This window comes from Oreochromis niloticus, linkage group LG4 (genome assembly GCF_001858045.2).
Source record: "Oreochromis niloticus isolate F11D_XX linkage group LG4, O_niloticus_UMD_NMBU, whole genome shotgun sequence".
Taxonomy (NCBI): domain Eukaryota; kingdom Metazoa; phylum Chordata; class Actinopteri; order Cichliformes; family Cichlidae; genus Oreochromis; species Oreochromis niloticus.
In genome coordinates, this window is record NC_031969.2 from 34264280 (window position 1) to 34291391 (window position 27112).

The window sequence follows — 27112 nt, forward strand, 5'->3', positions numbered from 1 at the left end:
GGGAACGTAACACTACAGTGTGTAAAAGTCCCAAAGTTACCGTTATGATACAAGAAGAAGGATGCAGAGTGTAGCATATTTCAGGTGTGTGTGAACCTGCTGCGGGGACAGGACAGCACAGGTCAGTGTTTAATGGTCACACTGCAGACTTCCCAGTCCTGAGCACGAGTCTGTGCGTCATGCAGACCGGCCTCACCTTCACCTGTGTGATCGGTGCACGCGCTGAGTGGGATAATAATCGGAGGCTGATTAATGGGGACCGACACAGAGGTGACTGCAGGGCCCAAGGTGTGAGCGCCTGAAGGGGTCCCTCGGCTCGGTTCTGTTTTTCCCTGACGGGCCGAGCTGCGGTCGGTGTGTCTGCGCCAAAATGGACACCGCTGAGTCCGAGCCCTGAGAGCCCGGCGCCGCCAGCGCGCCGTGCCGCTACAGCGGCGGGAGGACTTCACTGTGCGTGTGATGACGCGCGTGCGACCGCGCGGCGCTGCGCTCGGCTAGCAGCGGCAGGAAGTACGCTGCTGAAGCGGCGGCAGGGGGACCGAGCCAACAACCAAAAGTCGGTGATGAGCAGGGGAGGAAAAATAATCATGCCTAATCCGTGAAAGTGGCCCATTTTGCATCTCCGCGCCGTGCATCGTTCACCCTGCGGGCGCAGAGGCCATTTGAGGGGTAAGTGTGCGCTGCGAAACGCCTCGAAAACGCGGTTTTCCATCAAAGGGGGCCGCGGTGTGTTGAGATCTTTGTGTCGCTCCGGACTAGCCTGGGGTTGCTAAGGCTAGCTGGGACGCTAACCCCTGCGAGTTCCTGCAGCTTCTCCTCGCTTGTGAGTAAAGTGCGGTGGCGTGTGCGGCCCGGCCACGGTGTTTTTGTGTCTGTTTGTGCTTTTCTTGTGTTGAACTTCCGTTATACCCCCTTTCTGTCAGAGCGGGGGGTTGCTAACGGGCTAGCCGCGCGCTAACGCTAGCGTTAGCTCGGCCGTATGTGCGTGTGTGCGTGCGCGTGCTTTCAGCGCCTCTTCTCCACAAAATGCGTCTTATACAAAGACGGAGACGGCCGGGACTCACTCCGCCGTCAATCTGCGTCGTGTTTCGCTCAGTGAACTCCGCTCGGCCCGCAGCTGGAGACCACCAGTGGGCTCGTTTGCGGGGCTAAAAGGCGAGCTAACCCCCGCTAGCTGGGGGAAAATGGCTCGCTGCTCGAAAGCCATTTTCCGAGTGAGATGGGGTCTCAGTGAAAGTGGGCTGATGGCTGCCGGTGATCTCCCAGCTCTGCTGGGAGCATCATGTCGGAAAACAGCCACAGGCGTCTCCCCCACCGCTCACCCAGTCCTCCTCCAGCGGCGGAAAGCGGGGGTCTGGAGGAGGAAATGTCGGCCGAGTGTCGAGGAGAAGATGCCCCGCTTTGTCCCAGCAAATCCCGACCGAGAGGAGACAGGCCAAGGTCAGGGAGCCCCGCTGCGCACATTGGAGGCAGACCTGCCTTCGCCGGGCAGAGAGGAGCGGGGAACACCGCGGCGGGAGGGAGCGCAGCGGCTCTTTTGATCCTGCGGTAGTTTAACGAAGCAGGGCGGTTTGTTTACATGATGGAAGGAAAAAGTGACAGGCTGCTGATTGGCTGCTGCTCTCGGGCCCGATCACATCCCAGTGTGAATGAGACTCTTCGTGTGGAAAACCTGACCCACATCGCCGTGGACGTCTCTGTGAGCAGCCTCGGGTCCGTCCGTGGGCTCCCAGCGTGGTTTAATAACGGGAGCCCAGCCAGAAAGCGGCTCTGTTAAGTGTTAACAATGTGTTGCAGTTCAGAGTAATCCTTCAAGGGTGAAACGCCAGATGGGCGTTGAGTTTATTTATTTATTTATTTATTTATTTAGTTGTATTAACTGGGGAAGGGGGGTGGCCCACAAAAATTCAGTTGTTTATTTTACTTTTAGTGGAGAGGTGTGTAACTACACAAACATTTAGTTATGATACAAAGTTGGGTGGAGCTTCTGTCCACTCTGTGTGACACATGAATCCATGTGTAGAAAAACACTATGAGCTTGAGTGTCAGGTATAATTTTAAACTCTTGTTTGTCTCATTATTCAGATATTTTCTGTTTTAACATGAAGAAAATGAGTTTGTTCTTTTCTTACGAACACAGGGGAAACAAAACTGAATAGGAAATGTTGAGTTACTCGGGCAGGGGAAGGGTTTAGTTTTCCTAAGACATTTTTGCTTTTGATTTGCTGTAACATGAAAACACAAGTTTCTAAAGCTGTGATGTTCGTGGGATGGAGGTGAAATCTTTGGTTCAACTAAAAGTTCAGAGACGCAAAGGGAAAAGCAGGAAAATTAAATGTGGACACTAAAATCTCAAATAACTGTCTCTCTCTTTCTTATACAGTTTAGTTATTTAGTTTCTTCCTTTTAATTGGATGTTGTTGAACTGAAAGGATTTGAAGCAGATTGCTTGACTTGGTCCTCCATAAATTCACTTTATTGATCGTGTACGAGAGAAAAACAGTCTTTTTGTCTGAAAAAGGAAGTGATGCATTGTAAAAATAATTGCTGATTTTTCTTTTATTTGAGTAATTGAGCTCTAATCAGTGTTTAACTATTTAATAATATGCAAATCTGAATACTGTAAGATAAGCCACATGGTCAAATATCAGGACTGTATTAGCCGTTATTCTCATTAGGTAGGTAGGTTATTCTTTGTTACTTCATTTTAAAAAAAAAACAAACCAAAAAAAAAAAACCTCAAAGCTGAAAGTGTTCAAATCAATTTCTTTGACTTTAGCCTCCAAATATTCACTTTATTGATCATGTATGAGACAAAAGCAGCAGAGAGTCAGAATTTGGCTTTTTCTACAGGAATTTGATTAAATGTGATTATTTTCAGTGTGGTCTCTGTAAATTTGTCCTCTGATTATTCTGCAAAGTACTCAGAGGTAAATGTGCGGAATGCATTAAAAAAATAAAATGCAGATATTCTGAAATAATTTATTCTCGATCATACGCAGTTTGACGTGGTCTGAGTGTATTACAGAAATATTCCAGTGTCTCCTTTAAGTTGGAGAAACACTGAAGCTCAGTGAGGATCTGAGATCCACCGTCGACCGCACACACTTCAGCTGTTTGAGTCATGTGAGTGAATCCAGGTGAAAATGTGCTCGAGAGCTGCGCGCCTACCTGTGGCTGATGGCAGAGCGCTAACGAGAAGGTTTAAATTTCAGGTCCGTCTTCGTGTTTCAGATCGGCCTCGACGCTCAGCCGCAGCCGATAAAACATGAGCACTCCAGCTGTGAGCGTTTGAGAGTCGAATCACTGATATTTAAATGGAGTGTGTGATTTGTTCATGTTTGTAAAGGAGAAATACATTTGCAGCACTTTTATCTGCGGTCTGTGTGACTGAACAGCGAGGAAATAAATGCTGGATTACTCTGTAATGAAATCACGGCTGGCCTGTGTTTCCCTCGCCGGTGGCGTCTCCTGTCGCCTCTGCTGCTGCCGTTGGCTTTCTTTGTCCTCACATCAAACATCTGGCCGAATGCAGCACCTCCTCCCTGTTTACTCCCCCCGCTCCTCCTCTCCATCATTAGAACCCGTTGCAGTGTCGGTCTGAACGTAACCTTGGCATTTAAGGGCAACCTGCTTGTTTCCGTTTATTCCTGGACTCTGCTACAGTAGCACGATTCACAGAGTCCCTGTTTAACACAGCACACTGGGAGGCTTCACACTTTAATGTCTTATCTTCTCCTCGATCGTTTCCTTTACATGAAAGTAACAAAACACGCTCAGGTGTCTGCTTTAATCCTAACCAGCACATATTTAGGCAGGGAAAATGTCTCGCTGCCATATTAGAATAAAAGATTTATTAAATTTGTACAACAAAAGTCTTAATGTAAATCAGCTGGGGGATTTTTCACTGATTGCTAGAAAGCAAATTTTGGCCTCATTAGGTTTAAAAAAATAATAATAATAGAAATATGTCCACATCTTCTGATTGGCTGTCCCAGCTGGACAGCTCTGTGATCTCGTAGAGATGCAATAGCGTAAAAAAAACTGTGATAAACTGAGTGTCAGTCAGTCTGCAGCCTGAACTTGGGGCTCTAAGGGATTACTGTACATACAGTGGGCTCATTATTAGAAACTTGGCTGTGTTTAAAATGGACATCCACCAGTGGAACAGGAGACGCATGACAGGAAGTAACGGGCAGGCTGGCTTTAAACACGTGGCTGGTAACAAGTCCATCTCTCCTTTACACGTCGGTCATGTGTTTTACTTCCTCACACGTGCAGAGTGGACAGTAAATCATCAGCGATGCAGTGTCAGATGCTCCGTTTCCTACTGAGAGTCTGAAAAATACGTTTAAAAAGTCAACTTTTTTTCAGCTGTTTTTTTTTCTTGAGTAATGACTCATCAGTAAATGGTCCTTACAGATATGCCAAACTTTATTAGCAACTACTGCTGTCGTCTTTATCCTGCCGTAAACATGTCATATTCTGCTGTACAGTTTTAACTTCTATGGGGACTGAGTCACTGCTGCCTCTGCTGGACCCCAGAGGAACTACAAGGAGAAAAAACTAGAAGCAAAAAACAGAAAAGTGCCCAAGTTCACAAACGAAAAGCTTCATAATAATCAAAAATGATGGTAAAGATAACAAAGTCAGCTGAACATGTTGATGCACCGCAGCTCTGATAAACACAGCACTCGCCTGCTCTGAGGCGATGGTGGGTCATGTGCAGGAAAAGGCACTGATCTGGTTTTTGTGTCCCCGCTGGTGAATGCATCGTGCCGCCTGTGGGCTGAGGCGGGGGGATCTGCAGGTAGAAGCTCTGCAGGGAGACATAGAGGAAGTTTTCCCCTCACATCCTTCACTCGCTCCTGCTGCTGTTTATTTTCCTCGCTGCCTTCCTGCCTGTCAGACTGCAGCTCGTCAGCACCTCCCCTCCTCTTCCTCAGGTTACCTCTCCTGCCAATCAAACCCTCCTCCACACCTTTATTTTCCACTGCAGCCCCCACCCCAACCCCCCTTTTCCCCCCTTTCTGTTTTTCCCCTTCCTTCATTCCTTCCCCTCCCCCACGCCTCCCCTCGTGTCTCACCTCGTTTCCTGCTTCTTTCTTTCTTTCTTTGTTCTTCTGTTTCTCGCTCATTACCGGTGAATCTGTTAATTGCTCATTAATGAAACGACTGGGGTGTTAATGGTACGACGGTAAATATTTTTGTGTGGAGATTGGCGTGTTTTTGTTGTGCAGACAATCCGTCGCTGCTTCCTCTTGAATCGTTTTAATTTAGTTCCTGGACCGATTTGTGCTGCTCAGTTCAGGTTTTCATGCTCATGTTTTATATTTAACAAACATCCAACAAAATGTCGACTAAATCACAGACACGTAAAGCTCCAACCTGCAGCACCACATTTGAAACCCGGGTGACCTCTGTCCTCTCACAGGTAGCTCACCTTTAATGAGACATGCACTGATCAAACATCTGTGGTTGATTGGGAATATTTGTCTCTGATCAGTCCTGTGGTTTAGCCTCACCGCTGATATATTCGCTGCTGACTGAGTGCTGTTGGGTTTTAGAGCAAGTGTGTTTAGCTGAATTCCCATAATTCCTCTCTCTGTTCAGCCAAAGAGAACATAAACACAAACCCGAGACCTTAAGTCCCACCTGACGACCAGGTTGTGTCCTCGTAGTGCTGACGCTATCGCCCGTGATGGCTTGTAAACCATTCCGTCCTCCTTCTTGTCAACGCTGAAGTTAAAACAGGCTCTTTTCCCGTTAGCCAACATCTATACTCCAGGCCTTTCCTGCTCGTAGAGATTCTCCAGTGGAGACTACACACATAACTGTGATATGTTATTTAACACAAATCTGGGTGTTTCCTTCTTCACGAAACACCTGAGCTGTGGTCCATAAAGTTAAGCTTTAAGATTTATACTGTCTGCTGCTGCATCACAGTCGGCAGTTTGAAGCCGAGGTGGTGATGTTTACGTAGGACCCAGGTCTGCGGTCCATCACTATGTCTAACAGGAGGCTTCGGCCTTTCAGTTTGCTCACATTTAAATTAAGCTGAAATCTCAGATCAGTCGTGTTGTTGGCTGTTCTATAAAACCAGATCGTAAGCAAAGGCTGGTTGAGTTGTAATGCCGTCAGAAAATCTGCCCATGAGACCCTTTGTGTTCTAAACGCTTCAGTTCCTCTAACATCCAGGAGAGGCAGCAGTGAGTCCGTACCCATTGACCCCCATGTTAACAGCTTGATACACAAACTGTGTAGGTTTATGTATATATTTCCTTTTCATAAAGTCCTGCACACGGGACGATGTTTGGACTGTGGCTTTGGAGGACTTTTATTTTAAACGATTTTAAGTTCTTTAACTCCCTCAGAAAAGGTAATAAACAATATTTTAAGTTTTCACTATTAAAAAAATAATAATTCTCTGAGGCATTAGTTGTAGAAAATCTAAATCTGTGCGTCTCTGCTGTGATTCATGATGTTCAGATTTGTTTATGTACTCGGTTATTGACGTCGTTGACGTTATGAACGATGTTTAAACCAAACACTGGCCGAGGCTGGGTGTTTGAACCTGCAGAGATGAGCTTGTGTTGGAGTTTTATAGGGATCTGTGTTATCAAGAGAAACCTGGAAAGTCTTTGAGCGGGCCTCGAGCCAGTGTTTGAACCCAGCCGTGTGTAATGAGATGAACACGAACGGCTGCTGTAATCTGCCACAGATTACAGATTACATATGAGCCTGTTAAAAAGGACGCAGACACTTTAATCCCACTGAAGGATCTGTTGAACTGATCCCCGATCAGTTCCACCAAATTTCTCACTCAGAAAAATAATCACAAGCATTTTAAACTGTTTTGCGACTTGCTGTGGCTGAATGTGACAATCAGTTTTTTGAGATATAATTTTGTATAATTCTGCGAATTGTGGTTTTAGAGAGCACATTTTAACGAGCTGTAGTTAAATTTCAGCAGTTTCTGAGGTAAAAGTGGAGCTATGGCTTTTGTAGAGTGAGGATGTTTGAGCTGTTGGTGGAACAAAACGCGACACCTGAAGGCCAAGCTGACCGACATTTCCTCCACTTGTGCTTCTTTAATCTGGAAAATAAGGGAATTCTCTGACTGTGAATATTTCCCAGTGAAACTCGCTGACAGGTGCAGTGCTCACTGTCACGTGATGTCTGGACAAACCTGAATCTCACGCCTCCACAACCAGCAGAAACACAGAAACTGCTCCTGGAATCATAAAATAAACCGGCTTTGGAGCATTTTCAGTCCCAGCAAACCCAAACAGGACCGATTCATCAGCAGCATCAGCGCGTCCGCTTGGACTGCTTTCTTGTCTTTAACTGGCTGAGCCTGTCCTCTTTAAGTGTCTCATTTTCTTCTCACTCGCTTGGCCAAAGAAGCATTGAGTGAGCGCTATGCTGCCATCCATCCATCCATAATTCACAAAATTCACTCCTTCTCCTGCATGATGGGTCTGAATTTAATCCAAACGACGTGATAATTTGTGGGTATTTACTCACGTTGTGCTCAATGCAGGGGTCCCGTTTGTAGTTTTATAGGTGGTGCAATGCACAGTGAGGCGGATCAGGTCCTGCATCACTGATATTCTGGTTTTTCAGTCATACATGTAAAGTAGAGATGGCATGATACCACTTTTTTATGTCAGATACCGATACCGATATCATAAATTTGGATATCTGCCAATACCGATATGAATCCGATATAGTGTGTTTTTTAATCAATAAAACTGTTTTTTTTAATATCTTGCTGCATTTTGTATAAGTTAATACTCAAGTTTAAATAAACAACAACACTAAAGCTATTCTGTTATACCTGTATGTAAAAAATACACTGCACCCAAAATATTTCATAGTTCAGCAACACTGATCAATCTAATAAACCTTACCTAACTTAAACCTGCTCCATCCTCCCTATTCTGGTATTTTAAAGAGTACTTAGCAGAAATATTAAGCAACCTAACTAATAGGGTTGCAAACTCCCAGCAAAAAAAATAAGGAACCACCCCCCACCCTCCACCTCATGATGCTTAATCGATGTAATCAACTTTAATTTGATGCAGGGTGAAAAAAAAATGCACAGAAACAAATTATTTTTCAAGAATAATTAAATAGATTCAACATCTTTCTTCAACAGAATTGCAGACTGCACAGATGGAACCTTCCCAAAGGATAAAGTACTATAGCTTACTAGGGTATATTAGACTTAACAGTTACTATATACAGTAATGGACTTCTATACATTTTACATCAGATTAAAACTTTGGGTGTAAGATTCAGATAATTATTTATTAAAAGCTAGACATTTTAAATGAGAATAAGAAAGAAAAGTATGTCTTTGTGCCCCCTTTTCCCTGTTCATGCCCTATCGGCCCCCCTGGCTACACTTTGCTAGATCCGCCCCTGCACAGTTACCAGCCGTCAGCTACGTAGAAAAGGATCCTGGTGTAGAAAGTAATATTAAATACATTCTAACAACAGCTTATCAAGCTTAAACGTGCTGCTGTTGTTCAGCCGCTGGTTTCCTCTTTCTGGTGCAAAGTGGGCCAAAAACAAAGAAGAGAGACGGACTCGCGACAGAAAAGCCGATCAGCTGATCATTGATCAGTTTCATGATTGAAGTAGCAGCAGGAGAGAGGGAGAGAGAGGCAGTCGCTCCATATATCGGTTGTTAAGCTTAACGTGGGAACGCTTTACAAACATTCAGAGATGAACTTACACACTTGCTTTACTTCTCTCTGGGATAACTTCCTCGGAGATGAAATGCTGGTTTGGTAGCGAGGCTACAAATACACACAGCCACTCTATCATGTGACGCACACTGCTCCGACGTGCTACGGTTATGAGCCGAGTTACGCCGTGTCGCAAGTTTTGTGAGGTGCTTTTTTGATATTTAATGGATTGGATTACATTTTTTTATTTTTCGCCGATATCCGATCCAGTAATTTAGGTCCGTATCGGACCGATACCGATACGTAATATCGGATCGGTCCATCTCTAATGTAAAGTCCAACTAACCTGGACTTTAGAGCTTCAGTCTCTGATCGGTTAGACTGCATCCCACCGGGGTCCTTACAGAAAACACAAATTATTTGATCGAGGCAGATTTGAATCAAACTGTTGTATCTAATGAGTGAAAAATAATCTTTTACATTTTTTCCCTTCTCAGAACATAAAAGTGATCCAACTTTTACTGACACGGAAAAGCAGGACTTTTTTCAATCTTGTGGAAATTGATGTTTTAAATATCAAAATAGTTCGGAATATTTCTCTTAAAATATAAATGGAGTTGCGTGGCCTGACACGTTGGAGGGGATACACAAGTTTTAACAAGTTGTCACATTCAAATAAATCAGTAGGTTGAATTACACCTCACGTGTTTCCTAAAGTTTGGCCTGCTGCTCCGTTATCTTTGTCATCGTGCAGATCAGGTGGTTTTCTGCTCTCACCCTGCTGTGGTGACTAGGACTGGATCGGGCTGCTGGGTTTACCTGACCGTGGACGGGGGAGGGTGAGAGAGTGAGGCTATTTAAACTGTAAACAAAAGTGTGCCCATGTGTGGAGTCTTAAACTGAACCCTGTTCTTTGGTTCAAGGATAATTTGAGGCGTTTCTCGGGTCGCTCTAATCCGATGTGACCATTTTCTGTCAGGTTTTTGGGGTTTTCGGTGGGTTTTCGGTGGTCAGTTGTAGAGATCACTGATCTCCAACAACTGAGTCCATGAACTCTACAAGACATTTTTAGAGATCAGCTAAAAAATTAGTTTCTATAAGATGGGAAATGTTTTTGCAACCACAGGTATCGCTGTCTGATGGCCTTCAAATAACATGAAGATTTAAAGCAGTTACCCACTGCCTTATTTTTTTCTGACAAAGAAGTTACATCCATTTAATGGTAATTTATTAGTATAATCAAAAATAATATTTTGTTTCTAGAGTCTTCCAGTTAACCCTTTTAAACCGGTCGGAGCGGGCACGCTCCTTTTTGCGTAACTATTTTTAAATCCCGGTAGCTCTGAAACCACGTAAGCTAGAGCAATAATTTTTTTTGCATATGAAACTGGAGGAGTTGTACTTACATCTTGTGCCATTAGCTTGTCCTAGGTCACAGTTTCCTTCCACATATAGCTTTGCAAAAACTGCATAAAAAGTGCTTGCAGCAACAAAAACATAATATTCCAGAAACACGCTTTGCCGATCCGATCAGCTGTTCGCAAAACACTTCCTACGTTGGAATAGACGTCAGCGCGAACTTTCGCATGTCCGCCATTACCTGCCAGAAACCGGAAGTGACGTCATTTTCGCGGAAATGTATTTTTTTTTACTATCAGGACCTCAGAGCCTATACTGGTGTTTTTAAAAGTTATCTTTGACTTTATGACTTTCTGTGTCGTTTCTGGGATGCTTAGAACTCAAATTGCACTGCTGGAAATAGTTTATTTTGATGCATATGCTGCTTTTTTGCAAATTTGCATTATAATATTTATTTTCGTTTTTTCTGCAGTATATAAAAATTGGTGTATTTCAAAAATAAAACTATGAAGACACTCAAAATAAATTTCCTGTGGTGGGAAACTATTTTGTGCAACTTTTTTGTATTTACAGTTTTGAGGGATAAGCCTCTTAAATTTCTCTAACTAGAAATATATGTTAAAAAAAACAAAAACGATTTTTAATTTTTTTGTAGTTTATTGCACTTTTTTTGCAATTTATGTAATTACAATGGACTTAATGCATACATATTATTAAAATGTGGGCTATAATGGTTGTATTGATGTATAGCAACTTGAAATGCTCCCAAAATTGGCACTACAGCATATAAAAATATAATATAAGCTCTGGCGGACTTGGTTCTATGGTAGGTCTTAAAGGGTTAAACTAATTTGAAATGTTTGGTCTGACACTTTACAGCTGATGCTTGTGCAACTGCAACATAATAAAGAAAATTAAAATGATAACAGAACCTAGGACCAAACTATTTATATTAAATGATCTTTGGGATATTCAGGAAAGCCCTACAATCATTTTGAGATTCTGTTATAATCACTAGCAAATAGCTGAAGCTTAAACTGAGGGATCTGGACTGAACTTCGAGGTTTAAAAAAAAAAAAAAAAAGATAAGTAGGTCTTTGAGTAACCTGTTTTGTTTTTTTTCTTCTTTTGTTTCTCCACAGTGATACCTCATTGGCCGGTGTGACCCCCGCAGGCCCGCCACCTCCTGGGGTGGGTCTTGATTGACCTGCGCTGACGGCTCCTAGGGAGAAAATGGCCTCCACTGCTGCCCCCAGCTAAAGAGCTAAGCCCTACCGTTTCCTCCCCCACCTCCTCAACATCACAGTTCATTGCTCTGTTGTGAACCGTGATTCCCTCCAACCGATTTGCTTTAGAGTACTATGGCAATGCATGATATGAGTCGTGCCAAGGGTTTCCCCTGTAAAGAATGTGATATGGTTTGCCCGAGTACTCCAAGTCTTCTAGAACATATGAAAGCACATTATCAGCAAGAAGAGACCGGTCGTTTTGAGTGTGAACAGTGTGGACGAATTTATAAACACGCAGCTAGTCTAGCCAATCATAAAAAATCTCACGAAGTTGGCTCATTCCAGTGTCCTGTTTGTACACGTACGCTACCCAACGCAGTAGCTTTGAAAAATCACTTACGGATCCATACTCTATCCCCTAGTAGTGCACACACAGAGGAAGAGAGTGAGGAAGTGCCCGAAGAAGCCGGCCACGACGAGAGGGACTACGGTCTCACCCAGGACCTCTCGGACGGGTTTGGGCGCTCCCATTTGAACAATAGTGGTATGGGACATAGTGTCCTGCAAAGCCACGAGACAGACGAACACGCAAAAAAAGGCTCCCCTGAATCCGACGACGCTTGGGACAGACCTTTCAAGTGTGATCAGTGTGACAGAACTTACCGGCACCACGGTAGCCTGGTGAACCACAAGAAGTGTCACCAACAAGGAACTTTTAAGTGCTCTGTGTGTTTCAAACAATTTGGCAACCTGGCTGCCTTAAACAGCCACGAGAGAACTCACTCGAAGTTCAAGACCCCTGGGGCCTCAATGGTGAGCAGCAGCAGTAGCAGCAGCAGCCTCCACGACTCGGAGCGCAGCACTGGCACCCAGTCATCTCAAAGTGAAGACACCACCGCGTGTTTCTGCCACCTCTGCCAGGTAGCACTGCCAAATAAGGCAGATTTCCAAGAACACATCCTGCTGCACAACACTGCTTCACCCACCCTCAGCCTGCCACGGAGTTTTCCAGGAATCATGCCTCATAATCTGAGTGCTGTTCGATCCCCGGCATACACGCCGGCGCTGGGGGACCCTCTGCCTCTGCCTCTGCCACCTGTGCCGACTGAGAAGAGGGGCCCCTATGACCCCATTATGGGCCCTCCAGTCAACAACCCCATCTATACATGTGCATACTGTGGCGCAGGACACCCAGATCTGGAGACACTGAAAGTCCATTATCTAACTCATGATCCCCACCCTCCCTCCCATAGTCAGGACAGCTCCATCCTCAACTCGGAGACTCTAAGTTCCGGATCCCAGAGCTCAGTGGCCTCCCCGTCAGGAGGTCGTGTGCCCCAGGCTAATTCTCCAGATGATGAAGAGCGGCGCTTTAAATGTGGGGAGTGTGGCAAAAGTTACCGGCATGCAGGGAGCCTGGTCAACCACAAACGCTGCCACCAAACGGGCCACTACCAGTGCACCATCTGCTGTAAGCAGTACCCTCACCTGGCAGCACTACATAGCCACCTACGAAGCCACAAGGGTCGTCCTTCCAATCAGCCTATTAACAATGACAGCAATGACTGGCTATCCCCAGAGCCCCTGACTCTGGACTCGCAGCAGAGCTACGTCCAGGAAGGTAGTGGTGCCACCACTCCAATCTCCCTGCCAGGAAATCTCGGCGAAGCTGCCCACTTTGTACCAGATGGAGGCCACAGCAGTGGGCTAGACTCTCTTGAGTTCCATGATCGCTTTGATGGCAGCTCACTCTCTCAGAGCAGCTCTGCTCACCGGCAAGCTGACAGACACGTATGTGCCGACTGCGGTGAGATGTATGGCGATGTGTCTGGCATCAAGTCGCACATGTGTCCCCGCCGTGGCCAGCAGCAGCAGCAGGCCAATATGTCCAATGGTTTTATGGGGAATATGAACTACCATAGCTCCAGTGGAACCTCGCTGCCTGCTGGAAGCTCCAGCAGCCTGAAAGAAGGCGGCAGTCAACGACAGTATCCTCAAAGTGGAGGCAAGAGAATGGGAAGCAATGACAAAGATGACGATGATGATGGAGAGGTGTATCAGTGCTCAGTTTGTGGCAACCACTATGCTAGTCTGAGAGCTCTCAGAAGTCACCTGCGTAGTCATGCCAACAACCCCACAGGGCCAGGACCCTCCAATCTGCAGCAGGACTGGAGGATGATCTGCTCTACCTGTGGCCAGACTTTTGCCAGAAAGCAGGATCTCCTGAATCATCAGTTAATCCATGGGCCCCAAAGGCCAGATGGTCAGCAACAGGGTATTGCAGGGAGTTCAGCCAATGGCAACGAAAAGATGGATGGCCGGAGCCACATTTGTGTTGACTGTGGCATGTTTTTCGCCGATCGCCACCACCTGATCACCCACCTGTGCCCTGGGAAGAATCGAGGTAACTCGATGAACAAGCCCGGCCTAAATGGAGCCAAAGGGATGTCTGGAGGAGACGGCGTTGGCGGTGGTGTCGCTGGAAGAAGTTGTGACGTTGGCGCAGATGGACGTAGGCCAATGGTTGATCAGAGTGACAAGCCCCACAAGTGTGACCAATGTGGGCGAGGATACAGACATCCATGCTCTCTCCTTAACCACAAGAAGTCCCACAAGACCGGTGTTTTCCGTTGCCTTGTGTGCCAAAAACGTTACTACAACCTGCTGGCGCTCAAGAATCACCAAAGGACCCACTTTGACTTAAAGAGGTAGGCCTTCTGCCAGTTTCAATTGTCTCTCAACAAATTCTTTAGAAAGTTAACATTAGAAACAGTTAATGGTAGTGCCTACTGGAGGTCAAATCCAAAATTATCATGTTACTCTTGCTTTGTAAATAAAGTAAAGACGTTAATAACGTTTTGTTTATTTTTTATGTAAAGTTTGTAGCTATTTTATAGTTATAGGTACTGAGCACCAATTTGAGGCATGTGACAAATTATAACTGTTTGGCTGATAAAGATCTCATTGTGTCAAAGTGCGTAGAGTTTTTTGAGTTTAGTTGGTAAGATTTCTGCATAACATTTTCATTGGTTTTTATCTAAACTTTGAAGTACAGGTGAATTGTTGCCAAAGTAGGTAGGGTGTCCGAGCCTAGTAAAACTACTGAGAACTGCTAACCTTATTAAGAATCTGACTTAGGCCACCCTAGAAATCCTTACAAAGTGTAATTTTGCTTTTGAAATGTACTGAAAGAGATTTTGCTGTTTTTTGTTTTTTTCTTTACCTTTGCCTATTTTTGCTACAGGCACAAGTGTGAAGAATGTGGCAAAGCCTTCAAGATCCAAAAGCAATTGATCAACCATCTCCGTCTCCATGAAGAACACCGAGCCAAAGGCCTTGTTCGGACTGGCCCAAACGGTTCCCGCTTCCAGCAGCCTGACCCATCTCAAATGCAGACTATGAGAGGGGAGCCATCGAAGGGCCAGGTGATGGGGGTCAAATACAGCCACCAAGGGTTCAAAAAGCCCTACTCGTCAGCCGGTACTTCCAGACCCCAGAAGTTTGATCCTGCCGAAAGTGCACGGCGGCCGTTTGCCTGCGAAGAATGTGGGAAGACTTACCGCCATGCGGGCAGCCTGGCCAATCACAAGAACCTTCACAAAATTGGAGAGTACCACTGCAATGTTTGCAACTCTACATATCCGAACAGGCTGGCAATGAAAAACCACCTTCGTCTCCACTTTGCCCAAAAGAAGCACAACTGCCAAGAGTGCGGCAAGGGCTTCCGCACCCAAAGGCAGCTCGCTACTCACACTACAGCTGGCCTGTGCAAAGGCCCACAAGGCCCTGGCGCTCAGATGGATTTCGAGTGCGACGGCTGCTGCGAAGGCTTTGCCACAGCTGACGAGCTTGCGGCTCATGACTGTCCAGCCCAGCACCTGCCTTCATCGTCCTCCACTAACACCTCGACAACCATCAGTACCGAGAAGAACTCGGTAGACATGGACTCTGACGAGAGGCCCTATGCCTGCGACCTATGCAGCTGCGCCTACAAACACGCCAGCTCCCTGTTGAACCACAAGCACACCCACAAGACCGGAAACTTCAGGTGCAACTTCTGCGACAAGCCCTATACCAACTACATGGCACTACGCAACCACATGCGCATCCACACACAGCGGAAGAAGCACATCTGCCACACATGTGGGAAAGCCTTCCGACTGGCCCGGTTCCTCCGCAACCACCAGAAAGTCCACGAGGAAGGCGCCACCCCCTTTGGCTGCCCCACCTGTGGGAAGAGCTTCCAGGGGAGGTCCGGTCTGGCCAGGCACCGCTGCGGGGACAACCAGGTAGGCATGGAAGTCAGGAGGAAGGCCACTGCACCCACGGGAGAGGGCGAAGAGTGTCGGTACACGTGAGTTCTCGTCAGTTGTTTGTGATTCTTCGAAGTTGAAACAAACAAATAGTGAAGATAAATTTAGGTCTCTACATGTCTATTACAGGTATATGATCTCCAATCCGGCTTCCTTGGGACCATACGCGTGCCGGAATTCGGATTTTTCTGAAGTTTGGACAAATTGAATTAGTGGAGAGACCAGATAAGTCAACCCCGTTTGCTTACAGTTAGCATATATCATACTTTTTTAGGCTAGCCTCAGTCAAACATGTCATGTTCAGATGTACTGTTTACATGCTTTGTTTTCTTCGAACTCTTTAAGTAGTATTTTGTGTGCAGCATATTGAAGTGTTGATGTTGTGTGTTCCTTGCTTCTGTTCTGATTTTGATTGCAGTCTTTGTGTTTATTCTGACACTGGTTAGCTAATAGATAAGAAATTGCAGTTATGTGATGGGGCTGTTGCATTTTGATGTTCTGAAAGGGAAGATTAGAAAGTATTTGGAGCTAGCTGCACTGCACATGTCCACAGGTCACCAGTCTTAACACCTACAGGAGTCTTGATACATGGTAGTGGTTCTTTGAGCATGTTTGATGGTTTCTCATCACTACATTCAGTATCCAAAGAAGGCTGAGACAGAAGGTTGTTTTATTTGTGCAGTGCAGGGAGCAGCAGATACCTTCCAGTTCCCTACACTTGTTTCTCCATAGTTTCTCCCATGTCCCTCCCTCTCTCACCCACCCACCCAGCAGTCCTCTCCCCTATGACCTGTGTAGAAATAATTAATGGTACACCACTTTGTAGACTTCTTTGAAAGCTTTGAGCCGGATTTCAGATCATATACCTGTATGTGCAACATCTTAGATGATGACTAGTAAAAATACTTGAAATACTTCTCCAGAAAAAGTGGTACCCAGATGAATTTGGCTACAGCATTGAAACCGGACATCCATGTTCCGTTGCTAATCTCCTTCCTCTCTCCTCCACCCCTCTTCTTCTTTGTTTGTCCCTGCACAGATGTGATCAGTGCGGCCGTTCCTACCGCCATGCCAGCTCCCTCCTCAACCACAAAAACACCCATACTGTCGGCATCTACCACTGCGCCGTGTGCCTCAAGACCTACTCCAACCTGCTTGCCCTGAAGAACCATCGTCGTATCCACTCTGAGACGCGGCGCCACCGATGCCATGACTGCGGAAAGGCCTTTCGAGTTTCCTCCCAGCTCTACAACCACCGGCGTGTCCACCAGAAGCAGCGGGAGCTGACCTGCCGGTCCTGCCAGCGAGCCTTTCCCACGCAGGCTAGCTTCAGGCTCCACATGGAGATCACTCATGGCCAGACACCGCAGCCCCGCCAGCCCAGAACCCAGCAGCCCCGCCCAGGGGGCTCCCAGGACCTGGGCTGGGGGTCAGGCCTGGACCTCACCCTGATGCAAGAGCAAGGACTCAATCCCAGCAGCGTGGCCAAAGCCCGCAGCCAAGGGAGCAACAGCGAGGTCGTCAAGTCCCATGTCTGTGACCAGTGCGGTCGCTCGTACCGCCACGCCAGCTCCCTGCTCAACCACAAGAACAGCCACAAAACCGGGACCTACTTCTGCAGCTCGTGCCAGAAGGAGTTCCCCAACCTGATGTCCCTGAAGAACCACCGGCGCATTCATACTGAGCCCAAACGCTACCAGTGCCCCGACTGCGGCAAGTCCTTCAGGGTGTCCACCCAGCTCATCTGCCACCGCCGCATCCACACCAAGGAGAAGCCATTCTCCTGCCAGCAGTGCGACAAACGCTTCTCCTCCAAGTCCAACCTGAGGCACCACATGAAGGTGCACTGGAGCGGCTCATCGGCGCCTCCACCCATGTCCATGGGAGCGCCCAACTTCCTGGGTATGCCTGGCGGCCCCTTCATATAAGCTGCAGGGTGAGGGTGGGGGAGGTGGTGTTGATGATGATGATGGTGTTAGTGGGGTGGGGGGTGGGGGTCACATGCCGAAGATTGTGGAGGTGCCAAAAATGTAACGTAGCCTTCCTCATTGACCATGTGTGGCTGTGGTGTGTGTGGAGGACAGACTGTGATGACGTGACGCCCCACACACACGCACGCACACACAGACACACACACACCCTCATAGAGCGCTATGCTGCCCCGCACGCTGACTGACAGGCAGACTGGACTGACTCCCTGCTGCATGTTGCCTTGTGATGTTTCCCTGCCATGGACTGGCGCCCCACGAGGCTGCAGCCATCAAGCTGCACCCAGACTGCTTCTCGAAGACTTGTGGTCTCGTTGTGGCGACTCTTGGGGGCTCTGAGTGCCAAGATGGAGCGCGAGAGTCTGATTGGTCCTGTTTCCGATGGTGTTTAGAGGACATTTTCTTCCCGTGGTTTTCGTCACAGTGTTTTTAATCTGGTCTGGAGGGACTGTTTTGATCACCAGCGTGCAGGCCAGATTTGTGTTTCTTACCTTTATCCTTTTGGCCTGGAGGCAGCAATGACTTGTGGGAACTTTTAGGACTGAACATGGACACTTTGGACTCAGAGGGACTGCTTTAAGTGTGTGTGTGTGTATGTGTGCGTGTCTTCTTGTGTGTTGCAGCGGTGACCACTTCCTGACTTTTTGTTCACACGTGTGGACCCGGAGCTGAGAGACCGCTGCGTCTCGCGTGCGGTTTAAAATTGCCTTTCTCCCGTAGCACCTGAAGTTTGATTAAAGACGTGATCAGTTTTTAAAAAGAGGGTTTTCAGACTTCCTGTAGCGCGTCCTGTTTGTGAACACGCTAAAGCTGTGAGCATATGTCATATGTTCAAACCAAACGTTCTCATGTGAAAATGACTGTTGGAGTGGGTGTGGACCATTTCACCGCCCACTAACGGGCAGCGACAGGGCGTCTGCGTAAGATGAAGAATCACAAGACTCCTTCTTTTAATCTGATCATCAGCTGATTGGCGTTTAAATATTTTTCCTCAGGCCTCCGTCTTATCACACCAGCAGAGTTCATACCTCAGTCTGATTTTATATCTATTTTTTATATTATTTAAACTTTATTTAAACGGGGATGTTCATGGGTTGGTCCGAGCTTTCATTTAGGAAACTGTACATACAGCTAAGTGTCCTGATTTAATTTCACCTCTTTGAAGCAACAAAAAAGAAAAGAGAGAATCGCCTCCTTTCATCACGTTTCCTCACCAATCAGCAGACAGCATGACACTAACAGGAAACAACCTGATCAAAGTATAAAACAACACGGAGTAAGTCCAAGTCCACCAAACTAACTGAATGTATTCAGACATTTGCACAAAGTCGAGAGTAATACGTTATGTTTCGGTTATAGTTTGGGTCTCGTCTGCCTCCATGTCAGCCTCACGAACCGTTAAAAAGTTAGCGTAGTTTAACAAAAATGATATAACAAAGGTTAACGGTGCCGCCATGTCATTGCATAAGAACGTTGGTCTACACACAGCTGATCACTACACATCGTTTATTATCCTTTCACTGTTAAATATTAAAGGTTAATTAACTGTCAGTATTTTAAAACGTTTGCTTCCTTTGCTTGAGCTCCTTCTACAGATTTATAGATCAGAGACTTCCTGAAGGAGGAGGTTGGAGGAAACACTCAGGAACATCAGCAGGAATGACGGCTGCTTCCCTTATTTCTCGTTTTAGGCGTCGTTTCATTTTCAGTGCAGGAAAAACAAAAAGTTTTGGTGGATGAATGCGTCGAACAGTTCAAAGTGAGCAAAAGACTCGGAGCTTCCAAACGGCCCTCGACCTCACGACGGACGCTAAAATAAACGTGTCAGGGAGTGAAACTGAATCCAGCTGTTTTACCCACAGCTGGACTAAGCTTGGCGACGATGGTGTAATGGCATGGCCTCGAAAAACAGTTCAGTGAACACAAATGAATGAAATTAGAATTTGGCAATTATGGAAGCACGATGATCATTCTGCTGCGTGCTAAACTCTCGTTTTGTCTCAGGTTAAGTCGAGTTAATGTTAAATAATCGTGTTCACGAGGTCCGCTCTGTTTCACACGGAAGAGGATTAGGGCCACTGGAAAAAAAAAAAAAGTGGGCACGTCTTTTTTTTTCTTCTTTTCCTGAATTCTGAGAAAAAAGTCAGAATTCTGACTTTAATCTCAGCATACTGACTTTTTTCTGGAAAAGAAGAAAAAAAAGATGTGGCCACTTTTTTTTTTTTCCCAGTGGCCCTAATCCTCTTCCGTAGTTTCAGCCCCAGAAGGATTTGTTTTTAACAGATGGCATTAACCCAACAAACCCATGGACTTCCTGTCTCACGGGGGCGCTCTCGAGCTCTTCCAGAATAAATGAGACTGTGGAGCTGAAAAGCACTCGTGTGGTTTTAGGTAGAAATCCTCAAGACAGTAGATTCACTTCCATTTTTACAGTTCTTGTAGTAAAACATATTTTTGTGAGTGTGATGTCACAGCGTCACGAGCCAGAAGCAAGCGTAGCCGGTGTGATGTCTCCCGTTCTCTTGCCGCCACGCCTCCATCTGACCCGAAGGCGTTTGATGAGGAAAGAAGAATGTTTTATTGGTGTCTGCAGGTGTCGCCTCCTGGTGGTCATTACGTAGAGTGCAGTTTTAAGGCACGTTTTTAAACCCAGAAGCTACAAGCAGCTTTTATTGCGTCCTTGCCGCAGACAGGACCCCGTGTCCTGCCAGAGTCACAGGAAGTGGAAATCTCAGCAAAAACCAATAAAAATCCTTCAACTTTCATTAAAAAAAGACACGAGGGAAAACAAACCCCTGTGATCAATCTCCATGACAACACTCAGACCTCTTAGCTGTTTGCAGTGAAAACAAAGCCCGCTGCCCCCTGGTGTTCAGTAGGTGTAACTGCAGTGTAAAAAGCTTTCAGGAAACCAGCAGCTCCGCCTTGAACTGTCCGCTCTCGCGCTTGCGTCCACACGTATGAACAGGAAGTGACCCCTCCCCTCCCCCCTCTCTCCAGCCCTGATAAGACTGATAAAACAAAAAGGCGAGGCCTGAGCGGCGGGAGGCGAGCGGCTGTACGAACTCGACGTTTCTGCAAGAAGGAAAAAGATGACCTATCATGTAGTAATGCATTTATTTATATGATTATTATTATTATTATTATTAACACTTGTAATGGACAGCGCTAGTGTTTAGGATGTGAGTTTAGAGCTGTGTTGATGTAAACACCCCCGCCCTCCTTTTACCCACAATGCCCCTCTCTGTTGACTCCACTGAGGACCTGAAACACGCCGAAGACGCTCTTCTTGCCTTCTTTCACGAGTGATGATGTGACGCTCGTTCATCCCTCTCTTCTTCCATATTTATCTCCTCCTCCTCTTCATCAAATCAGACTGAAAGGGACGCCTCGGTGTGCTCGCCGACCTTTCTGTTCCTCTTTATGGTAACCTCCTGTATTTATTGGTGTTTTGTTCCTTTTTATTTAATTGTTTGGGAAGCGTGTGTGTGTGTGTGTGTGTGTGTGTGTGTTTTCAGCACTGGTGCTAGTTTAAAAAAGAAAAGTTAAAAGTGAAGCCGTGCAGTGACCGTCAAGTGCTGTAGGAGTCCGTGTGATCTAGAACACAGAAGTAATAAATGTCCATCCTCCGTCTGGTTGTCCTCACCATGCCTGCTCTTCTCTGTGTCACACTTCCTGCCTGCATTTCAACTAGTTTGTAGAGAAGAAGAAGAAGAGGACTGGTTTGGAACAACTACTACCCCCCGCCCCCACCCCTTTTTTTCTTTTGTTTGAGTTCTAACTTTTGGTTTCCATGCATATATATGTAATGCTTACTATACACTTTTATAAACTATGTTTTGATAATTCATTTCGTAACAGAAGATCTTGTCCATAAACTATAACCCTACTGCTGAGTACTGAAAATAAATAGCTGAAAAACACAGTGACACTCGGTGTTTTCACTCCGTCCAGATCGGCGTCTCGCCCGGCACCTTCGCTGGTGTCGGCAGGAAGTTGGTGCAGAACGTCTGGAATGCATCTCCAGCTTTTAGTATCAGAGTGCAGACGGTCTAAAGGTCTTTACAGCGTCAGTGAAGTAAAGTCGTTTTCACACAACTGTATGAGTCTAATGTTTGTGACACACACACAGCTGCTATTACCGTATTTTTTGGACCATAAAGCGCACCGGATTATAAGGCGCATTAAGTGAAACAAAACAGTCAGATAAGTCAGTCTTTACTCAACTCATTCTTCTTGCTTCCTCCACTTTCCTACCATTGATTCATTATTGTTGAATTCTCTGGCAGCTGCTCTATTCCCATGTTGTTGCAGTATATTAATGACTAACCTCATATTGTGGATGGATTATCTCAGTTGTTCTCCTGACTGAAGTTTGGTCCGTTTACAGCATCCTGCCATGCGATTGCATTTGTCCCTAACCATCGGGAACCCTCACGTTAACTTTTATCGAGTGGGAAAAAGTTAGCATTCATCCTCCAGCTTCACTGTGTTTATGTTGTGCTAACATAGGCATATACCAGCTAGCCCAACTTCAGTAACCCTACAAACGTCACTGCTGTTTAGTTTTCTGTCTTCATTTATGTTGGAAGTGATAGCAGAGCTGTACCTTTGAATTTTTCAGAAATCTCTCAGTCAGAACATGCTATATCATGTTTAGGTGGAAGCTAGCGAGCTAACTTCCTGCTAACTTCTAACTCCATTAAATGTAATAAATCCTGTTTTCATGGATGCCTGGATGTTAAACTTAATTGTTACACCTGGTAAAGCAGCAACGCTGATCATTTTATTACAGATGAAAGGATTTAGACAGATTTTAACTCTCAGTGATGCTGCAGTGTTCGTTTGACTTTGGGACCTGAAGCGGACGGAGTTTAGGACCCAGATTACTCCGTGAGGCTCCTGACTACGGCAGCCGTAATGCTCCGACAATCCATCAAGCAGTGCGGCTTCGTAGCTTAGCAAAGTCGGAGTAAAACATTTTTGACAGATTTTTGAGTGCCGTGTACCACATAAAATCAGTTCAAGGTCAGTAAGCACAACCAGATATCATACATAAGTCACACCGGATTATAAGGCACACCGGATATTAAGGCACACTGTCGATTTTTTAGAAAATAAAGGATTTTAAGTGCGCCTTATAGTGTAGATAGTACGGTAATAAAAATTCATGTTTCACTCACTGAAGGAAAAACTGCAGTTTTTATCCCATAAATGATGTTTACTCATTATTACATGTTTTTAATTACTATTTATAAGTTACACTGAGTCACAATAATAATTCAGCATCACTATGTTGTTAATATAAAAGCTGACAGCACAGAGTTCCCATATGAAATGTGTGACAGAAACTTTGTAAGGTTTTTCTGTGTCATCACTGATGATTTTGGATCTTTGGACACTTTTCTCCCCCAGAACACAGCCGAAGGTGTTATCATTAAGTTATCATTAGTTCATAATAAGAGCAAACATACAACTTTAATCTTCGGTTAAAAGATGATCGAGTCGCTGACATATAAATGGGTTTTTTGTTTTAAGGCAGGGGTGGGGAACTCCAGGGCCGGTGTCCTACAGATTTTAGATATCACCCTGAATCAAATGAGTTCATTAACAGGCCTCTGGAGAACTTCAACACATGTAAATCATCTGTGTGGATCAAGGACACGTCTAAAACCTGAGCACATCGACCCTCGATGCCTGGAGTTGGACACCCCTGATTTAAGGCACCAGTAATTATGATGTTTGTTAAATGAAATGATTTGTAATTTTCCGATGTTTCTCTGAGGATTTAATTCATGTGTTTCTTTTCTGCAGTCTGTTGTTGATGACAGTCTGATCTTTAATTCACACTAAAAAACATAACGTAATCATAGTGTTTTAGCGTTTATCGGACACGTTGTCGTGTGACACGTTTGTAGTTTATCAGTTTATAATGAAACTCTCCACATCCTGTGACTTTAATTCCTTTTTTTAAAAAAATCTCACGATCGTCAGAATCCAAAGTGGGTGCACGTGATGCCGTTCATTATGGTCCTGCACTGGATCCATATATAACCCATATATGTGTTCACGTGGCTCACACTGCTGTCGGCAGTCACGTGTGGCTCTGACAGTGGGGCTGAGCAGACAAGAGGTACGGAAGCAGCCAATCACAGGAGCTGCAGGCAGTACGTGACAGGTGTAACACAGGTGTTACTGTTCAGATATTTCCCATCAGTGTTACCTGAATGAAGCTCGGGATGATTGCACAGCACACTCCCTAAAATAAACCCTCCAGCTTTGCTTCGTATTCGGTGGCAGGTCGTTCTCGTCACTGTGACTTGATAAAGGGCACACTCGAGCTACTCGTTTCAGATTTCCAGAGAGAAGTTTGGAGACTTTGGGGGTGTTTTCCAGCTTTTCCTGCATGGAAAATTGGAGTGACAACATAATATTCCGACTCTGTGATTGGCTGATCTGACAGTGAGCTTCAGAGCCGACAGACCCTTTGTGGGTTACTCTGAACTGAAACCTTCGTGTTTCTCTCCTCCCAGATCTGAGACCGGTGGTTTCGAGCAGCAGCTCCAGGAGCTTCGTCTGCGGCCAGTGCGGTCGCTCGTACCGCCACGCCAGCTCCCTGCTCAACCACAAGAACAGCCACAAGACCGGGACCTACTTCTGCAGCTCGTGCCAGAAGGAGTTCCCCAACCTGATGTCCCTGAAGAACCACCGGCGCATCCACACTGAGCCCAAACGCTACCACTGCCCTGACTGCGGCAAGTCCTTCAGGGTTTCCACGGCACTCATCTGCCACCGCCGCATCCACACCAAGGAGAAGCCGTTCTCCTGCCAGCAGTGCGACAAACGCTTCTCCTCCAAGTCCAACCTGAGGCACCACATGAAGGTGCACTGGAAGAGCCCACTGCTGTCCAGAAGCCGGTCTTCGGCCTTCCTTGCCGTCTCCTCCAGACCTTTCTGACCATCCGGCCTCGCGATTCTCCTCCGAGCTCGTCCAGTCTGACAGACCCGGACCGCATCGTCTCCTCCAACATGTTACGACCCTGCTCAAAAGCCGCAACATAAAAAAGGCGACGAATACCACACCATACTAGGTGTGGCCAATTAGCACCAGCTGAACACATTGAGGAGATTAGGGGCTTGCTAGGGGCGTAACAAACAATATGACCGTAATTTAATCCTTCAGGCTGAAATCTGAACTAAGATCCACATTCAGGAAAGTTTCCCCAAATCCAAAGTGCTTCATTTGTGATGTGACAGTTCAGAGGGCGAATCAGCAGAGATCCTCGTGTACCTGTTAGCTGCCTCAGCAGGCTGTTATCCTTACATTAAACTAATGGAGAGCTTGATGCTCATTCATTGGCTGGACTAACCGTGTCAGACTTTTGGTTTACGTCCGGTTTTGATTTTTTCAGTTCCTGTTTGGTGAGATTAGGGCACCAAAACTACCTGATGAGGCTGAGGTTCAGCTTAGATTAGCTAGACACAGATGTCCTGTGGCGGATGGACGACGTGGCTCGGCCAAGCCGTAAATATGGTGGTGACGATGATTCATAATGATCTTTTAACAACCTGATGACATTTGAAGTGGCTGAGTTTAAGCAGCGGCCTGTAGTTTGTGTAGTTATCAGCCAATCTGATGATCTTTATATTTTAGCCAGTGTATAAACGATGGATGTCGTCCGTTGGTTTCTGAATATTTGAACCCTTGGTGTTGGTGCCATGTTGGGTTTAAAGTGGTCATATTTGAATAACAGCTAGGTTGTTATTACAGACTGTTTGGGAGCGTCGCACAGACTGAGTTACCTGCTAACCAGTGCTCAGTAACATCCAGTGAACAACCTCAGATTTCACTGTGCACCTAAACTCTTGCCCCGCCTCCTCAGACCGTCTCTTAGCAGCAGGCATTTTATTGGTCTGAAGCCTCACAGACAGCTAGCAGCCACAGCCGCCTGTGTCACCATCCACCTTTCAGTCAAAAAGGCCACGCCCCCATACATAGAAGGCCACATAAAACTGGAGCCATGCAGCTGTTTTATTGTCTCTAGTGGATGTTAGAGGAACTGCAGGTCACCTGCTTTGCCCAGGAGGTGTAAAACTAAATGTTTAGCATTTCCAGCGTTTCTTTGATAGAATATTTCATCATGTTCACCAACTGCAGCAGATTTATGCAAGTCAGAGGAAACTGAAACCCTCACAGCTGGTGTTCAGGTTTGCTGTGTGACGATGACCTCTCCGGACTTTTGCTCCTGGTGGGAACTCGAATTCCTCCCCAGCGATACTAACGGTGCTCAGGTCTTTGACACCGCCTCAGACAGACCTCTCTGATGGATGGCATGTTCTGGCTGCTCGGCAGCAGACACCATGTGGATTGTGGGTCTTTTTAAAAAATGTTCTCAGTGTTTCTGATTATTGCTGAGGATGAAAACGCATCATCTTCCTTAGCTGTTGCTGTTCCCCCGAGGGGAGGTTGAAATCTGATGTGTGGTTTGTGAACTTTCTGGAGGCCTCTGTTCACCTTCCTCCTCACCTGGTCCCCAAAATAATATCCAGTTAAATATGGAGGCCCAGTGCTGTCACTTCAAAGGAGAAAATCGATCTTGTAATAATAATAATGATTTGTTTCTGATAATGATGTGAAGTTTTCTATTTTTTTCTTTGTAATTATAACATCGAGTAACTGTTAAGGTTTAGATGTTTGTAGATGAGCTCTGGTGTGTAAATTAAAGCTCTGATAGGTACTTAGGTGATTACTATTAGAGAAATAAATTACGTCATGCTGTGTGATAATCTGGAGAGTAATTTGGGAGATTATATCGGTTCATTTATCTCCTCGCCGTCTGGATTTTGAGGTTTTTTCTGTGATAAATCTGAGAAAAACTGATGAAATGCAGAAATGTTTCCCTTTACACCGTCCATCAGAGGCTGGACGCTACTGTGGGTTTCCTCTGTGGACGAAGCTCGTGTCGGGAGCCGCACAGTTTTGACTCTGAGGAAAATCACTGAAAAAACAGACGAGCAGAGACAACAATTCACCCTCGTCTTCATCAGTCGGACTAACTGGACTTTGGACCACAAGCCTGTGACTGTGAGACACAAACTAAGATGGAGAACGGTACTGATGTGATGCGTTTGTAGCTGATTCTTTAGGGACTTCCTGCTCATCTCTGTGTTTATTTCCTCCCGTTAGTGCTGTATTATTCATGGTTTTTACAGTTTTACATTCACAGTTGACGCTCTGTCTTTACAGCTGTCTGGTAACTCGTTCATGTCTAATTAAAGCATAGTGGACCCAAAACTGAACCTTGTGGAACTCCCGTTTTCTGATGTTCGAGGGACGTGAAATAACATGCTGCTGTAACCTCAGAGAGCCGTGCGAATACATGAGATCAGGTTGGTTCAACCCAAGTATCAGTGTGATTAATTACTTGTTTAGATTTAGACTTTTCTGTTTGTTGCCACTTCTTCCACTCGTTTGATAAAGCGGATTGGTCAGCGTCTAGAAGCCTGCCGAGGGGCTGTACCCCTGT

General features: G+C 45.8%; 1 protein-coding gene across 1 annotated transcript; it reads left to right on the forward strand.

Moving 5' to 3' along the window:
• The first annotated feature begins 166 nt into the window (after nucleotides 1-166).
• Nucleotides 167-26885, forward strand: si:dkey-89b17.4 (zinc finger protein 646). Its single transcript, XM_005469154.4, has 5 exons — nucleotides 167-669; nucleotides 11198-13992; nucleotides 14529-15638; nucleotides 16637-17499; nucleotides 24119-26885. Exons 2-5 carry the CDS (start codon nucleotides 11417-11419, stop codon nucleotides 24541-24543), a joined length of 4974 nt encoding a protein of 1657 aa, XP_005469211.1. The 5' UTR covers nucleotides 167-669; nucleotides 11198-11416; the 3' UTR covers nucleotides 24544-26885.
• Nucleotides 26886-27112: the final 227 nt, after the last annotated feature.

What these genes read in the sequence shown, in the direction of transcription:
- si:dkey-89b17.4 (XM_005469154.4), top strand. Translation starts at nt 11,417, where the DNA reads ATGGCAATGCATGATATGAGTCGTGCCAAGGGTTTCCCCTGTAAAGAA. An exon ending in GGCGAAGAGTGTCGGTACAC is followed by an intron (nt 15,639 to 16,636) that starts GTGAGTTCTCGT and finishes GTCCCTGCACAG; the next exon opens with ATGTGATCAGTGCGGCCGTT. An exon ending in GGGAGCGCCCAACTTCCTGG is followed by an intron (nt 17,500 to 24,118) that starts GTATGCCTGGCG and finishes CTCTCCTCCCAG; the next exon opens with ATCTGAGACCGGTGGTTTCG.